Source organism: Plectropomus leopardus, chromosome 4 (genome assembly GCF_008729295.1).
Source record: "Plectropomus leopardus isolate mb chromosome 4, YSFRI_Pleo_2.0, whole genome shotgun sequence".
NCBI lineage: Eukaryota > Metazoa > Chordata > Actinopteri > Perciformes > Serranidae > Plectropomus > Plectropomus leopardus.
The window spans coordinates 9,706,717-9,724,266 of record NC_056466.1 but is presented as its reverse complement, the minus strand read 5'-3'; the positions used below and the strand labels follow the sequence as shown (position 1 = coordinate 9,724,266).

General features: G+C 42.2%; 1 protein-coding gene across 1 annotated transcript in view; it reads left to right on the top strand.

Annotated features, from left to right (window-relative positions):
- Positions 1 to 16,036, top strand: part of neurl1aa (neuralized E3 ubiquitin protein ligase 1Aa) — a 48,344-nt gene extending 32,308 nt beyond the window's left edge. Inside the window, exons 4-6 of the mRNA XM_042485878.1 lie at positions 2,904 to 3,632; positions 14,044 to 14,193; positions 15,750 to 16,036. Of these exons, the coding sequence (XP_042341812.1) occupies positions 2,904 to 3,632; positions 14,044 to 14,193; positions 15,750 to 15,991 (1,121 nt within the window). The 3' untranslated portion in view covers positions 15,992 to 16,036. The remainder of the gene's footprint in view (positions 1 to 2,903; positions 3,633 to 14,043; positions 14,194 to 15,749) is intronic.
- Positions 16,037 to 17,550: the final 1,514 nt, after the last annotated feature.

Here is a 17,550-nt window from a genome sequence, read left to right as displayed (position 1 = left end):
GATGCCTCCACTGACTCCTTTCAGCATAAATCCAGCATTGTCACTGGCTGCCGTCCCTCCCTTCCTTCCTTGGCTTTACCTCTTCTCTGTGTTCTCTCTCCCATCCGCTGTTATCCCCCCGAGACATGTCATCATCCTCTCAGCAGCTCCACCGTGTCCCGGAGGTCTTGCAACAAAGTCTGTCCCATCGTAATCCAATTTAGGATGGAGTGATGGGCAGCGGAGAAATGGCCGGCTCTGGAAGACACACACAGATACAATTTAGTGTGGTGATGTCATTCAAATCCCTCAATAAGTCGAGTGAGCCGCCGGCGGCTCGCCATCACAATCAGTTTGTGGTTGAGCGGTTAGCATGACTCCGTCTGTGGCCAAAGGAGAGGCCTTCCCTAATCATCTGAAAGTCACATAAAGGTTTCTCTTCTTCATTAAAGGCCTCCCTTCAGCAAATGGCTCTTTGTCTGAAGAAATGGCATAAAATCAGGAAACAGACTGCATGGCAGATTGAGCTGTTCAATTAGAACTTAACAGCCATACATCGTCAGGCTCTGTTCATTTCCACAGCTCTTCCTCTTAAATTCAGATGAGGGTTTTCATGGAGGCCGACAGTCCATCAGGGGATTGATAGCAGAGGAAATAGTAGATGAAGTCCGGGCCGGCATGCTAGTCATCTTCGGCTAGCCTCTGGGACTCGCAGTTAACGGCTGCACACATCTGAGCGGAGAGGTGTTTAATGGTTGATTAGCAGTCTCTGGGAGCTGCCCTGTGCACCAAAGGCACTGTCCTTTCCATTTCATGCCTCTGTGAAAAATCAATTAGCACAATTACAGGGCCTTAGTTCCATTAAACATTAATCACAAAGCGTTGTGCTCTGGGTTAGCAGCTAACATTAATTGACGGCTGAAATGACTTTGAGGGAGCGGTGATAACATCACAGCTTTACGTGTACAAGGGCTCATCAGACAGCGTTTCAGTGATGATGCAGAAAATCAAATGCGTCACTACAAGGGGAACAGATACTGAGGAGACCGCTGTCATCTCTAATTCATTTTAAACTTACAGCATTACACTTGATGTCAGCCACTGTCTTTGTTGACTAAGGTACATATCTCTCAGTCTCTAGAGCTACAGCCCACTTTCCAACGGGTAAAGCGGTCTGTAGCAGCAGGGAATGTGGCGGAGGACACACAGGATTAGCAGCATTTTCTCAACATTGTTAAAACAATTTGCCAAGGTTAATGACATTTTATGTGGTTTATTGCAAGAGTCTCTTTTACACTCTCCTTTACACTGTCTTTTTAATAAGTCTGTCTTTGTTTCTTGTTTCTCTACATGGACCTAAGGGACACATGCATATGCATTTGTAGAACAGCAAATAGGAATGCCCTGTCTCTGCCAGAGAGGTAAACTCCAATCATGTTATTCAGCCATGTTATTATTGTTATATATTATATGTAATCATGTTATTATTTGTTTTTCTTTTCTTTTTTAGATTTTATTTATTGATTGCTATCAAGATATTAAGACATTTTCAAGAAATACAATTTAAAAAAATGCCTCTAAAATAAGTAGCTTTAACTTCACAGATGTGGAGTTTGATCTTTCTGGAATAATTGTAGGGCTCAGTCAAACCGTTTCTGTTTCAGCCAGTATAAAGTTGGCTTTCTTTAGGGCTGTCACAAATCTATCTTCCTTGGCTTGTGTCTCTCTCAGCTGTGGGAGGGCATCATAAGAGGCTTGGCTGCTCTGTTTTCACTGCTACAGCTTACAGTTAGCGGTGGTCCCACAGCCCTGGTAATTGAGGCTGAGAGGTTTATCTGGAGTCAGGCTCTCAGGTCCAGGTCAGATAGAGGGGCCCAGGGCTGACCAGGACTTGAGAGACTCTCCAGAGACAGCCAGCGGCTGCTCTTTGTCTTTTATCCTCCATTCTTCCCCCAGCCTCCCTTTTTTGTCTCAGTTGCTCTCCTCCATCTCTTGCTTTGACTGAGGAGGGTCTCTTGGTATTGTCATAACCTTCTGTGTGGGGGGAGAAGAGGTCATCATTCAGTCTTGTCCACCTTTTATTTTCTCTGTCTTTCACTCCTACAAATACACGTGTGCATACATCACACATAAACCCAGACAGCCCACTCCCACCCAAACCCAGAGTGAGCAGGGTGTCTCTCAGGACGACAGGCTAATTTTACTCCTGCCACTAGGCCCGGAGGGGGGAGGCAAGAGCACGTTTAGAGGTGTTATTTTGAGCCGCCGTGTCGAGGCGCAGGATGGGACTGTAAGCTGACCTGAGGGCAGCTTATCAGAGGTAGAGTCATTTGTGTGTGTATTTGAGTGCATGTGACCACTGTTGCTATTAGAGACATGTATTGGTGATAGAAATGGCTGGCGCTAGAGTGACACTGTACTATGGATTGCAAGGAATGCAGCCAACCCACACGTCCACTCACACATCCACGCCTGTATTACATTTTGTTTCGGGAAAGTAATTTGTTCTTTGCTAATTGACACCATGCAGCATTTTCTTGTCTCAAACTTCTGTAGATGATTCAGTTGCGTGCAGATATAGGAGCATCAGACTACTTTCTTTAATTTCGTTATCTTTAAATACACTTCCTGACACTCTCATTTGCAGCAGTGTTGAGTAATTACAGCTACCCAACATTGCATTCAACTTGTGCAACTGAAGTTAAATTGCTCTCTCTTTTTTATCATTATCTTGTTGTCAGACTAGCTGCAGATTCAGCTCTTCTCAGAACTGTATGCTCACAGTCGGGATTCAGCAGACTGCAAACTTCATCGCTATAGGCCTCGGGCAAATTGCTAATCAAAGCAAAACACAGAAAGAGCGCTATTAACCGCTGTTCTCTCCCTGTCTCAATCCCTCTTCCTTTTCTCTCCCCTCTTTCCAGACAGCGAGATTGTTCCTCCTGACTGCCTGCGCCCACGCTCCTTCACCACAGTGCGCTCCTCCTCCCTCCGCCGTGAAGCTGACGACTCCCGTCTGTCGGTCAGCCTGTGTGACCTCAACCTGCAGCAGGAGGACGGACGTAACGTCCACAATCACTCCCACCGCCACACTCTTCACCTGGCCTCAGCCTCCTCATCCTCCACCTGCCCCATCCCTCAGAACTCCATCAACTCCCAGCAGTCCTCTCTGCTGCCATCTGCCCTGGAGAGCGACCTCCACTTCCACCAGCTGCGCGGCGCCCACATTAAGACGCTGGATGAGCAGACGGTGGCACGATCTGAGCATGCACGAGAGGAACGCACTCTGGTCTTCACCAACCGGCCCCTGCGCACTGGAGAGACCGTCTTTATCAAAGTAACCAAGTCCAGCCCGGCACGCTCGGGGTCATTGTCCTACGGTGTGACGTCCTGTGACCCGGCAGTGCTGCGCCCAAGCGACTTGCCCTACAATCCAGAGGCCCTGGTGGACAGAAAGGAGTTCTGGGCGGTGTGTCGGGTGCCGACACCTCTCCAGAGCAGTGACATCCTGGGATTCTTGGTCAACCAGGAAGGAGAGGTCATTCTCAGCCACAACGGCACCAATGTGGGTATGCAGGTGTGTGTGGACAACTCCCGCCCGCTCTGGATGTTCTTTGGTCTACATGGGGCTGTAACTCAGCTGAGGATTCTGGGTAAGTGAGCACCGCATGAAGTCATTACATATATACTAGTTGGTCAGACAAAAATCATATGTAAAGCGTTTGGAAGAGGACACACAGGAGTACAGGTGCAATTTAGTATTGGACTTCCATACAGTTGGGGACTTGCAACACACAATAATAAATGCTCAAAATCAAAACAATAGAGGCTGAGGTACCCTGACCTTTAGTTCCCATAAATGCCAGATTCTGAACTTCCCGAAAAGCAACCAACAGCTTTTGTTTGGTAGACCAACTCCACCTGGTAAATTCTTACATTTTTTAACACTAAATCAAATGGTACAGTGTCAAAAAATTGCAAAGATGAATGTCCATTAGTCCATTTCTAAAAAAAATTATTATGGTCATCATCACATTGGCATATTGCCTATTTGATATACAAGATGGATTTGGCTTTGTGACATCATCAACAAAGGCTGCTGATGTAGACTACTTTTTAATTTGCTAGAAGCTGTTATGACACATGCTGGTTAAGTAAAATCAGACCAGTTTATGCTCATGCTATGCACTAATCTGAACTGGCAAAACCAGAAATCAACCCAACTCTGTGTGTTAACAATATTTAATCTATATCCTGTAAGTGTCCTAAGTGGAGTAATGAGCTTGCTTTAGTTCTTTGACCACATCCTTTGTCTTGTGAATAATCCCACTTGAAAGAGTAATTTATGGTGGAAATAACCATCCTTTAAGCCCAGCAATGAGTCAGGGTCAGGAACTTACAGATCAGGATATTGATCTTCATTTGGCTTGGCACACCACTGGTGAGACCTCTGAGCTCCACGCTTAATTCACTTGCTCCCAGGGGTTGAAATCTATTCACGCTAAGTGTTGATCGCTCTGACAGTATGCCAATTGAACCAAACCACGTCTACCCATTTGGAAGTTACAACCAAGGTCATGAGCAGCATCAAGGGGTCAAGAGTTTGGGAGCGCACTTTATTACTTTGTAACAATATTTACAGCACAGGAGACAGGAAGCATCTCCATACATTCACAGGATTAGTGAGGAAAATAGATGCTATGTCATGAAAAACAGGAAGCGAGCAAACAGACATGGAGAGAGGCTGCGGGAAGGAGGGCTGTGACCTGCACACAGCAGGGACAACAAGATGTCTCAGCGGGTGGACACTTTGCCTGTCAGAGGTGCGCTGTGACACTTCATTTCACTCTGCCAAGCATATTGCCTTCCCACGAGGAGCAGGCAGCTGTGGGGGGGCTGCACTCATGAGCATGAAAAGTGGAAGACAGCTCGGCAACGTACTATCTGGAATGAATGCCATCCTGAATGGCATTTGTTCCCACATCTGCCAAAGAAAGTCGGCAAAATCCTTTTTGAACGACAGCACCACAGAAAGTTACATGTGCATACGAGACATTCTTAAAACCATAATTTTAGCTATCATTGTATACATTCACACAGTGATAGCAAGGGGCTGACAGTAACGTGGCAACATCTTTGTCAGCTGTATAATGCAAATTGCTGCGTGCAGCAGTGGATGTGTCTTCTACTAATGCAGCTCTTAAAAGGCAGAACAGCCAAAACAGCACCAGCTTTTCAAAGGTGTCACAATTGTTTGTCTGTGGAGGAAAAGGCATCTATAAATATATCCTGCTTTCCTTCAGTGACAGCAGCGGAAAAGGGAAGCAGAGGTTAAAAGAGGTTAAAGAGGAACAACCTGCACTTAAACTAGACATGCAAGAGAGAGAGAAAGTGAAGAAGATGCTTAAACCTTTCTCTTGTCAAAATTCTATAAAACCTAATGTGAAAAGATTTCGCTCTTTGCATTTTACACAAGGGGATTCACCAAGTGGCAACCTTCAGGGCTGAGAAATAAAGCCACTGGTGATGTGTCAAAAACTGCAGGTCATCGAATGACCACTTGAGGCTGGCTCCAGAACAGAGTAACTCCCATGTAAAAACGTCCAACTTAACAGCAGAAATGAACATGCTTACAGCCTGGTACAGAAATCGTTTTTGGTCTCTATAGTTCCTCCTTCATGATAACTGTATGATTTTGCAAACTGTGGACTTTTATGCAACTCACTGGTTTACATTTTATCAGGGCTTAGAGTTGCGCATAATTAAGGGCAGGCCACTTTGAGTCACCACAGTTTATGAGTCAGATCCACCCCTCGCTCTTCCACAGCTCCATCTCTCCACCTCTCATCCAACTTTGGTCACATCTGGTTTCAATTGCCAAACTTAAGGCTTAAAAACAATAGTCTACAACCCCAGTGGGTGACGTCATGGTGGCTACATCCATTATTTTGTACAATGAATGGGATTTACTGAGACCCCCAGGAAAGCTGCTCAATATTGCCTACAAGTTTTCTCCATTGCCACTCATGCTATTGCAGTGAAAAATCTCCATGCAGCCCAAAAAGACTACTATTACAAAAGACACTGTAAAATGTTGACAGTACACCTCAAACTGCAAATAAGGTCTGTCTATTATAAATTTTTGATCCATGGAGGTTTGATATTTGTTAAACTTTCCTCGAGACAAGAAAAGCAATTTAAAAATCTGTGACCTGAACACAATGTAAAGTCTATGAGTCGTGCACAGACTCGCAGGTGGGGCCAGCAGGTAAAACTCTACTGTGCATATTCAGTGTGCCACATATCCCAGAAGTAAACCCAGAAGCTAGAGACCTTTTTGGCATATTCACCAGCTGAGCAATTCTATTTAACTGACTAGGCATTATGTTGGGGTCCAGTATCCATATCTAATAATATATTCAGGCTAATGTTGCCTTCTATTAGCTTGACCCACTCAGTGTATAAGTTATTAATTCAGAGATTGCCAAAAGTTCAGCAATTCAGCTTTTATGTGTTTCTATCTCCTCTTTACCTCCTTCTTTTCCATTGCAACAAAGTTACTTGATGGTACAGTGAGCACTTTTCCTAGATTCAGTGTTTTCACACAGAGAGATTGCCTACTTTATTGTTAAATTGCATTTTGGCTCAGCAACTGTGCATAACAGACCACCTGGTTTTTCTATGTACATCTCTAACAATTGCACTGAAACCAGAGAGCCTTGGCCACACAACAAAACAGGAATAGCATAACAATGAAAGAGGTCAGAGGCACATCTCCTTATCAGAGCAGATCTTGGAATTCCCACTGAGGTGTGAATCATCTCTACTTTCCAGCTGCTTTGAATTAGGAAGCATCTGTTATCTCTCTCTCCCAGCTCTTGATCTATTCCTTTATGTTGACTGGAGAGCAATTTAGCTTTCAGTTAAGCTGAATTCGAGCCATGCCTTCTACTTGGAGTGAGGGATGTTAAACTTGAAAGCTCGACTCTCCCAGTGGGCTTCTGCTTTCAGGATGGCAAGATAAAGCAGTCACCACAGAGGCCTCTCACTTCAAACAAAGCATGAAGCAATGGACCTTTCTAATAAGAACAGGCGTACTCAAACAGATGCATCAGTGGCGCTCAGGTCAGCCAAGAGCGCTTGGACAGGGTAATGATATTGGATGAAACATAGTGGCGCCCCGAAAAATTTTTCCTAGGAGTGGCCCGATGGAGCCACTGAAAATCCTGGGGTGGCACATGAAAACCAAAAGCCATAACTGAACTTAAGGAATTTTCTAATGCTGTTGAAGAGGCTAGCAAGCTTTCCTTTTTTAAATTTTTTTATTCAACTCACTCTGTTTTATCATTCTGTGTCCATTTTCTAAATTCAGTGGTTCTGAATGCTGCACAGGCTGAACTCTTCATCTGTGCTGTTTTTCCTTAGCAGCAGTTTGTACCCACAGAATCCATTTTCTTTCATATCTCGAGGTGAGAATATATGCCAGTCATTCCTTCATCAAAATTTAGCCTAAATTTGGAGCATTATCAACCCCCCTTTCTTTCAAGCTATTCTGACATGGTTGGCACCAATGAATGCTTTATATTGTCTGGTTCCACAATATATCACTGTCTATGCACTAGCTTGAAAAATGAGCGTGCTGCATCCTCTAATATACTTTTTCCACTAAAATTAGCATGTGTAAAGGGGTTTTTCAACATGGTAAAAACCATAAAAGAATTGGCGTTAGATTGTTTTTCCATTGCCAGTAGACCAGAGCTGTGTAGAGTATGCCTTTCTGTTTTTCCACATTCAATGTAACCGACGGGCACAAAAACAAAGTAGTGAACAGTGAAGGGAAGCATGGATGTCATTGAAAAAATAGCATTTTTTTAATTTTGTTATAGCCTCTCTCTCTTACTTATTAAGTCTCTTTCTGAAACTTGGAGGCAACTAATTTTAAACATTGTTGGTGAGCTGCTTGAACGAAGACAGATGGTATCGTGATGTGCCCCGTCATTGAATCACGCAGGAAAAGGGGTTAAAATTAACACGTCTGCCGGGATGAAATCCATAATGCATTCATTCTATCAACAGTAATGGTAGTTGAAGACATATTTATTTCATCTTTTTTAAATATAAATGTCTGCCTTTCTCTTTTAAATCTAGAAATTGTGCGCATCTTTGTGCCATAACAAATGTTTTGAATGATTTTTCTTCTGTCAACCATTTACAGAAGTGAGTTTTGAAAATTTTAATACTGTTTGCTATCATGTTTGCAAGTTTAGTCCTCAACTTCTCTGCCTTGGTTGGCACTTGTTTATGCAGCACTACCACCAACTGTCGACCAGTGGAAAAGAGTGAAACCACCTGCATGCTTTAACACGTGCATGTCTGTTCTTGTTCCATAGTAGTGGTCACATTCTTAAGAATTAAGATTCACTCAAATTAAATTGCAAGTGTAGTGCCAGAGGACAGACAATATTTTTACCAAAATATAAAAGAGTTAGCTTATCATGCTCAAATCAATATTGTCAGACTTAAACTTAAATAAGATCTTACCCCCTTAGCCCAGCTGTGTTGGAAGCTGAGTGCTAACATTATCACTGTAACATGGCATACATGTTAAATATTGTATGTTAACATGCTGACCCCTAGCATGTCATATAGAATGCAAAAAACACACCCTTTTACGTGGGTGGTTAAGTCTGACACACATAAAAACTGGTGGAATCTGTGTTTTCTAAGCTCTCCATGTCACACTAGCTTATAAACTGCATGCTACACAGTATTTGTCTCTATTGTCCAAATCTCTCCTATTAGTGTGATTATACCAAAGAAATCTGAAATAAGACCAGCTGACAGTTGAACTTTGAGCGCGAGATATTGAGGGGACCTTGTGCCTCACGGCGTGGAAATAGGACACCCATCCAGTGACCCACTTCGCTGTATTATAGATTCCATTAAAATGTCAGCGCGCTCATGCTCAAGTGAAATGTCTCACCACCCACATCCTCATACACTGCAGCTGCCACGCTCCTCTCTCCTCCTCTTCTCAACTTCTGTCATCTTTGTTGGCCTCTCCTCTCCTTTTCTCTCCTCTCCTCTCCTCTCCTCTCCTCTCCTCTCCTCTCCCCTCCCTCACACAAGCCCACATGTAAACATATACCCCCCCACCGCCCCACCAGTCGACTCTATACACACCAACAGGCTCACTAGTCAACTATTGTTTATGATAAAGCACAAAGGGCAGCACTATGATGAGATCTTATAACACTGGGTGTTGTTCTAATAAATCGCTTTGCTCTCTCTCATGCATGCTCCACTTAACTTCATCTGAGTCTATCTTTCCACATTTGTACTAAGCAATGTTGAAGGTTTGGTTTTCAGAAGTGTGGGAAGGACAAATGAAGTCAGAAGTTCTTCAAAAAAAATACGTGAATGCCATTTTCTGCATATTTATCTTGCAAAGATAAATAGATATAATGCTCTCCAAAAGAATAATACTCTAATCTTTTTATAAAAATGCATGTAAATTATTATGTATTATTACTGCAATGCACCAACAACGTATAAACGTTTCCCTTACCCTTTTCCCTTTTTTGTGGCAAATTGACATTGTATTTGCCCACACCTTAGTTGCTGATATTATATACTACATATATGCGACAGATAAATACAACAATGATACTGCTGGTTTTATTATTTTTCAGTTCAGTGGTTTGTCAAGGGTTGGTATTGTCTGCTGTGTAGGATAAAATTCATAATGAAGGGCAGATTGAAAAAACTAATTTCCCCAAATGTCAAATTTTAATTTCAGAAACACTGTCTAAACCTTCAAATCTCTATCTTTCTCTGCATACTGCATGCATGTATACATGTGTTTAAACGTGTATGGACGCAACACACTTTCCTCTCAACACTTACTAAAGAGATAAATAACTCAGGGATGTACGACTGTGTCCTCCCACCAAAACAGCTCTTTTGTCTCTCCAGATAATATCTCCACCACAGACAAAAAGAGACTATTAACATTTTATGCAGCAGGGTAAGCCATGACCTTAAACTACAACCCTCTGAGCTGCTTTCCTCTCATCTCATCTAAACACGCACAAAAACTGAGTGCACATTTGTCCTGATACCGCTGAACAAGAGATGCTATGCAATTAAATTAACAGCCATTCTAAAACCGTTTGTACTTTAGAATCTCATTTCACCGTCGTTAAAAAACTATTTGAAATGGTCCTTTCTTTCTTTATGCTGCATGTTAGTTTATAAACAGGACTTTAGATTTTCTATATAACCCCTTGTCTGTCTTCAGGTTGTATTGGTAAAAGTGACCATAAGTGACTCACACAACCCTTAAGTCCATCAGGGGTGATCCTTACACACATGCTAAGCCCCCAGCCTTTGCCCTCCACTGTCCTCCTCTTCCCCACCCACCTCCCTTGTCACATATTCTACATACCACCCATGCTTTCAAGGAGGAGGCTCTCTCCATAGAAATACTTGTGCAGTATGTGCTAAAGCTGGATGAATAGTTAAAGTAGTTAGCAGCAGAGATGTGGCCACAGAGAGGCAGCCTGACTCTCACAGCTGTTCACACAGGTCGGTTTAATCTAGTGGTGAACAGGCGGGATCAGGGCTGGGCACCACAGATCCTGCCTCAGCTGCCCTGGATGGGAGGTGCCCGCCTGCCAGAGGGATTAACAGGGAGAGATGGACAGCGAGAAGAAGGGAGGGAGGGCAGGCATGTGGAGAGAAAGAGGATTCAGGTCCACAGGGAACCATTCATGCTACAAGGCTGCAGGGTGATCTTGAACGAGTAATCAGATGAAAGATTAAAACAAATTCAGTAAAACCTTGTAGGGGTGAATTTACTGATCAACACTTTGATTCAGAGCCTTTCTATACACTTGAATTTGACACCCAATCCACTCCCTCATGGGGGCCCCAATCACTAGCAACCAGTGCTACACATGTCTGTGTGTGTTTTGGGCCATAAGCCCCTTTTTCCACAAAGATCATGCTATAAGGCTGCTACAAAGTCCCTTCATTATGTTGCCTTTGTATTTACACACAGAACCAAACAATGGCATCATAATACCATCCAAGTGTGTGGTTTTAGATAGCATGCCAGTGTTCTGGAAGCAAAAGAGGCATGACAGGCATGGCATTTAACACAACAGCATTGGCCAGCAGCTCTGTAGTGCTTTACAATTTCAGCTGTCAGCATTCACACGCATTTTCTGCAGAAAATACATTTGAGTTTTAACTTGTATTTCCTTTTTGTACTTGATGGTATTCCTGTGTAACAAGGGAGTATTGGCATAATAATAGATGTCTTTACCAAATAAATTGGTTTAGACAATACAGCTAAACTGTTGGCTTTTCTTCAACCAGTGTGCTTTTACTTTTGACCTTGCTGAAGCTATTTTTAGTGAGGTTGCCACTAACCACTAACTTACACTTCCTTTCCTTGTGCCCAGTGTATGTTTATTGTACCAGTCTTGTATCTTTACATAGACAATTGGTTGAGCATTTCAAGCATCCTGCCTGGATAAGGAGAGTGATTCTGTTTGGGGTGTCCTGTGCTAAAAATGTATTTAATTATGTTGCTCCAGATGACCTATTACATCATGCTACACACTGCACATACAGTACAAATCATACACACTTTGTGGCGCCAGGAGCACCAGGGCAACCCCCGGTATGCAAACAAAAGAGATTCTTGACCAACTTCCCCCCCCTCAACATGCCACATCAAACAGCTCCTGATATAGAGTCATGGGAGCACAGAGACATGACGACACTACAACTGTGACTAAAACACTGCTGCTGCTTATGACCTGGAAGTGATGGGACATTTTCTCTAAATTCCAATGACCCGTTATTGGCTTGGCGCGACATAGGAGTCGGCCTCTGTTTGTTGGCCCTGGGCATCAGTTGGATTGATCCGACTGCTGGTGCAGATGGAGACAGAGAGATGCAGTCTGGCAGACTGCTGGGACATTCATCAGAGTGGGGCTGCCATCATGATGTTACTGGTCAGTGTTGACGATGACTCTGCCACACCAGATGATTCTCATTTCACTTTTTGGGTTTACTGTCAGTTGTCCTGGAGAACAGACACACTATGAAATGTTCCTCAGTGAGATCCACCACAGTGGAGTGATGCCATTTGAAAAAAGCAGGTCCAGAAATAGGATGGTTAAATATCTAATGCACAGCAGCTGATTTCTGATGCAGTTGTTAGTGTGCTATTTTTTGACAGCAGGCTTCAGGGAAGGTAATTAAGGTAATCTGCATTTATGCTGAGAAGCAGCAAAGCATTTGATGGGAATTCTTTGTTGATGATTACAGGCTTGCTCTGCAAGACAGCTCATTTGCATCTTAATTTGTAGGGTATTTCAGTGTCTCTGTCCTACCTGTGCAATGGTTAACTATTAAAGATATCTTAAATAAAAGAGCATGCCATTCATTTCTTAGACATATGACATCGCCCGCTAGAAACACTCAGCCTATTTGTGTATTTCATTCATTTTCATAAAAGCGCCACATATTGTAAAGCCCTGCTTATACTGCTCTTTTGGGTAAAATGGGAATACATCTTGAAGCTGCCTTAAGGGTTTTTTGTTGTTGTTGTTTTGCCACTTGAAGGCAGAAGAACAAGCTGAAAATACAACATTTCACCCCATATAAAGCTGCTGTGACTAATATGTTGGCAAAGAGTTGCCTTCATACACATCCAACAAACACAGCAATGATAGCACTCATCTGTAACTGCCAAACTTTCCCAACAGCACAGCAGAGGAGAGCGCAATGATATGGCAAACGCAGGTCAAACCTCAAACGAAGGAAAACAATGGATGTATAAAAACAGATAGCACATTGGACATTGTAAAAAGAGTTTTGAAAAACTAACAATATGCTCTTGGAAGAGTTTTTTAACCACCCTGTGTGCATAGACATGTTAAAAACCATCCAGACAGAGAGTTGCCTATGTAATGACAGTACGTAATTACGTCATCATTTATTTGCCCATATCTAATTTTTTCTCTCTCGAATTTTGGTGTTTCCACTCTGGTGTTTTTTGTTTGTTTTTTTTTATGTGCAAATTTAAAATCCCTATTTAAAAAAAGCGGATGGAATCACAACTAATGTCCCTGGATAGGACATTATACTTGATATGACATCACATGTTTGAAGCTTACTTCTCTGGTTTCTGGCTTGAAAGAGAGTAGCTCATGATCACAAATATTGATTGAACTTAAGGCCATGGAAATGACATATTGGAGTTCTAAATTTGGGAGTTGCTCTCCTTTAATGACTTTGAATGCAGTCTGTCATGTCAATCACACAGCAGCTTGTAACAGCCTGACTTGTCTTTCTAGGCATCACTGGCATTTCAGCATGTGTTTCCTGAACTTGCTCTTGGTATTCCCATTTGTTTCCCCAACCGCCATGTCGAGACAGAATGTGGAATGAACGGAAGACTGCTTTGAAATACACTTTCCCAAAAAAGAAAGCTGGGGAGAAATCTTCAGTGATGAATGATGTGCACACTTACAAAAAGACTGCTCTCACAAATTGGAGTTCTCTCTGTCATGACTATAAATGTAACGCCTGGATAAAGGCAAAGGTGGATCCTGCTATAGTTCATTGTCTGTACTATTGTGGACAAAAGAGGAAACAAAAGAGGAAACAAAAGAAAAAACAAAAAGATGGGAAAAAAAGAGCAGCCATCTATGAGAAGACTATTTGCTGTAATGTTTTGTGCCTTTATGTCAGTTTAGACCATTGAAAGTCATTTTTAACTTTTTTACAAAAGGATTTTTTATTCTTATTTGGTTTTCTACACCTCTCTGAGACCCCCTCTCCCTCTCTGTGCTATTTCCTGTTGTGTCTTTCACACTGTATATCCGTCCATGTAGGTTAGCCTGTATACCAACTATATTCTGACTACTGTCACCAGTGATGTTGCCAAAACCATTTCCATTACATTTTTTGCAACAAGTGACTGAAGTGATTGGAGTTCTGATTAAAGTAAACATCTAATCCCAGGCCTGTTTCTACTACGAATAGGTTCCACTCATCTCGGAGATCCGCGGGCGACATCGAACCCCAGCTCGCCCTCCTCCTCCCCGCACACCCCCAGCGCCCTGGGCAGCGGCAGCTCTGATCCGGTGCTCAATGGAGGCCTGTGCTCTGCTGCTTACTGCAGCTCAGCAGGGGGTAGGTACACCCAGATAGGGAACTAACACTACAGAAGCTAAGAATCAATCACCCCACAGCGGACTCGGTGGAAACCATTATGCGATAGTGAGCAGATGTCATCCTGCTGTAGTTAGGAACAATGGCCAGCGTTTCATGGTCCCACCGCTGCTGCAGCTGCAGCTGGATGTAGGAAAATGTTTGGCACGTGTTATGTCACAGAGCGCTGTTATGTAAATGGAACTGATGCAATGTGCTTTTTTTTTGGATAGTGAAAGACAAATGTGATGCAAGACTTCCTAACTTCCTACACATAATTGATTTTTCAACCTGATTATCAGACTACATACCAGTTTAGTTTCACTTCATTCATTCAGCTGGATATTGTTTTCATGTGAGATCATTTCTTGATGGATTGAGGGAGGTATATTGTATTTTAAATGTACTTTCTTTTTTTTTTTTTACAAAAAAAAAGTTTGAGAAAATACACTGCTCTTGCTCAACATCACAGTTTATTTGGTAAAGTTTTGGTCCCTCTGGAAGTTTGTCAAGAGTTTTTTTTACAAGTGGGACAGTTAAACTGCTGTGAGTGTTTCTTTCAGTAATTGGCAGCGGCATGTGTACCACCTGTCCCATTACAGTCCACATATAACAAATAAAAACATGGGCCAGATTATTTACAGAAATTTTTCACTTCACAAATTAAATTGGATTTGCAGATTGCAGCAAACTTGTGTAAAATATTCCCGAGAAAGGTCCACAGGGACCAGAACGTTAATATAAACAATAAACTGTAATAGCAATTTCAACTGGGGATGTTTTGGTCCCCATATTTAATTGCAGAGCGCTCCTCGCTTTCATGCAGCTCTTCAGTACAGGCAGCTGCAGACACAGAGGCAGCTGTCCACAGCAGGAGAGGCTTAGCCCAGTCAGACTCACACATGACCTTATATTTTACCTGCTGCTTAAAAAGTGGTGAATTTACAGCTCACAGCAACTTAGTGTAATACAGTGGCTTTTGCTTGATATCTAGGGTCTGCAAAAAGTGTTGCGTATTTCCGATTTGTTGTTAACATATCTTGCTTCCTTACTATAAGTTGATGTAACGGTCACCCTAAACCCAATTCAAACTCTCAGACTCTCAGATTTGACTAAAATATTTCCTAATTAATTAAAACTACTGACTGTACTTTGTGATGCAGAGCAAGAGGAGTGTTGTGGATCTTTAATTTTAAATGTACTAAAAATGTACTGAAAATTAATTTGGCGGTATGGTTAAAGTCCACGTTAGCTGCAGTGAGAGAAGCTATTAACTCCTATTAAAACAAGGAAATATTTCAATTTAATTGTCCACACTTAATCCACACTTACCGACCCTTTTATGACTATTTTTCTGTTGCTAATTTGTAATGGATATAGCTGGCTGGACACAGATAACCACAGTTTTTCTCTTTTTTGACTACCATTACATTGGCATCACGCAGTTCAAAAATAAAAGTATATCATATAAAGATGAAATCTGGCTACTTTACTTTTCTCATTTTTTTTAACTTTTTTTTTTTTCAATTTAATCACAGGAACAACCCCAAATTCACCAGTCAGCCTCCCCAAGTCACCTACGTTCCCATCAGGCCGCGGGCCGTGGTCCGACGAATGCTCCATCTGTTATGAGAACACGGTGGACACAGTCATCTACGCCTGTGGACACATGTGTCTGTGCTACACCTGTGGCCTCAAGCTCAAGAAGATGTCCAACGCCTGCTGTCCCATCTGCAGAAGGCAGATCAAAGACATTATCAAGACCTACAGGAGCACGTAAGGAGATGACCACTGACGAACATACGGCCTCCCTAAAAATCCCAGAGCCAGGGGAAGAAATGACTAAGTTCAGGGAATATGAACTCTGGTACTTTAATTTGGTATTTTCATGCAGTTTTTGTTGTTGTCATGCAGTACCTTTTTTCAAAGCCGGTACTGCTTTGCTGGGAAGGTCTCTTGTCACAGCCTTCTCATTTGATAGGAGGTTAAACTGAGAGCTCTTGCCAGAAGTGTTTTCTCTCACCTGGAAGACTTTGACGGAAAAAGACTGAAACAATTCCAAAATTTTTTCATGTGTTGAGCCATGTTGTAAGATTTAGGGACTGTCGCCCATTTGCACTGAAGCAAATGAGTCACTTTGGGGCTGAATGTCTCGATAATAGTTCTGTTAGAGGATGACTGAAGCTCTGAAATACGCTGTCAACCTGATGCGTACTTCGGACTTACACTCTGACAGGTAATCATCTCAGTATGTCACAACTTGTGTCTGTGTGTTACTGAGCATCAGAGAAGGAGTCAGTCTGGCATCGTAATGATGAAGTGATGGATTTCTGTTATTGTCGTGGTAATTATCAGTGTGTGATGTGCTTAGAGATGCAAGGGGGTGCTGGATATACTAAGTAGGATTGTAACACCTCTTGTACTCGTATAATCTAATGTACCTTTATGGTAGTTTTATTGCAAATGTCGGTGGTAGCTATAATGTTGTGCTAGCTAGCTGCTTGCTCTGCAATGTGGTATGTTGCACTGAAATCAGCATTGTCCTCTCCAAAATGCCCCATAATAGACAGAGAGGATAAAGTTATTAATCTACAAACTTGTGTCCAGCCGACTTAGCAGCTCCGAATCTATGAAACGAAACAGAAAGTGGCAAAAATAAAAAAAATTGGATTCTCCTCAGGGCCAGCAATCTTTTTTAAAAAGATGTGAACTATTTTCCCAAACTTTACCTAATGCACTGTGAGCAATCATGACGAATTGACAGGTCATCTAAAACAGTTTCCATAACATATTAAGTCAAAGGATTGTTGTCGCTACAGACACAACACAGCCTCCTGCCTTAAACCAGAGAAGGTTCACTCGTTACATGCGGATGTATCATGTTTTCTGACGTTTTCCAAAACCCTCAACACGTTACCAAATAATGCTGTTGTGTGGCGCAAACTGTCACAAAATGTTTACTCAGAGAAGAAAAAAAGCACACACATTTAAAATTATTTTTGTAACATAAATCAATGACATTTCCAATATTTAGGTAAAATGTTTAATAACCTTTGTGACAGGCCTTTCACCAGCAGCAAAGATCCTTTACAGAAATCAGTTCAGGGTAGGGGTGCACCGATTGTGAGATTTTGGACCTATCTGATGTTTATAATAATCATTTGGCCCATAGCCGATACTGATGTTTTTTTTTTTGTTGTTGTTGTTGTTGTTGTTGTTGTTTGTTCCCCCCTTTGTGCCAGGGAAAAAAGAAATCCTCATTATAGAAAAAAAAAAAAACTGAATTATTTGGAAGTAATTTAGTTTGACTGAGCACAACTCCAATCATAACAATCTATG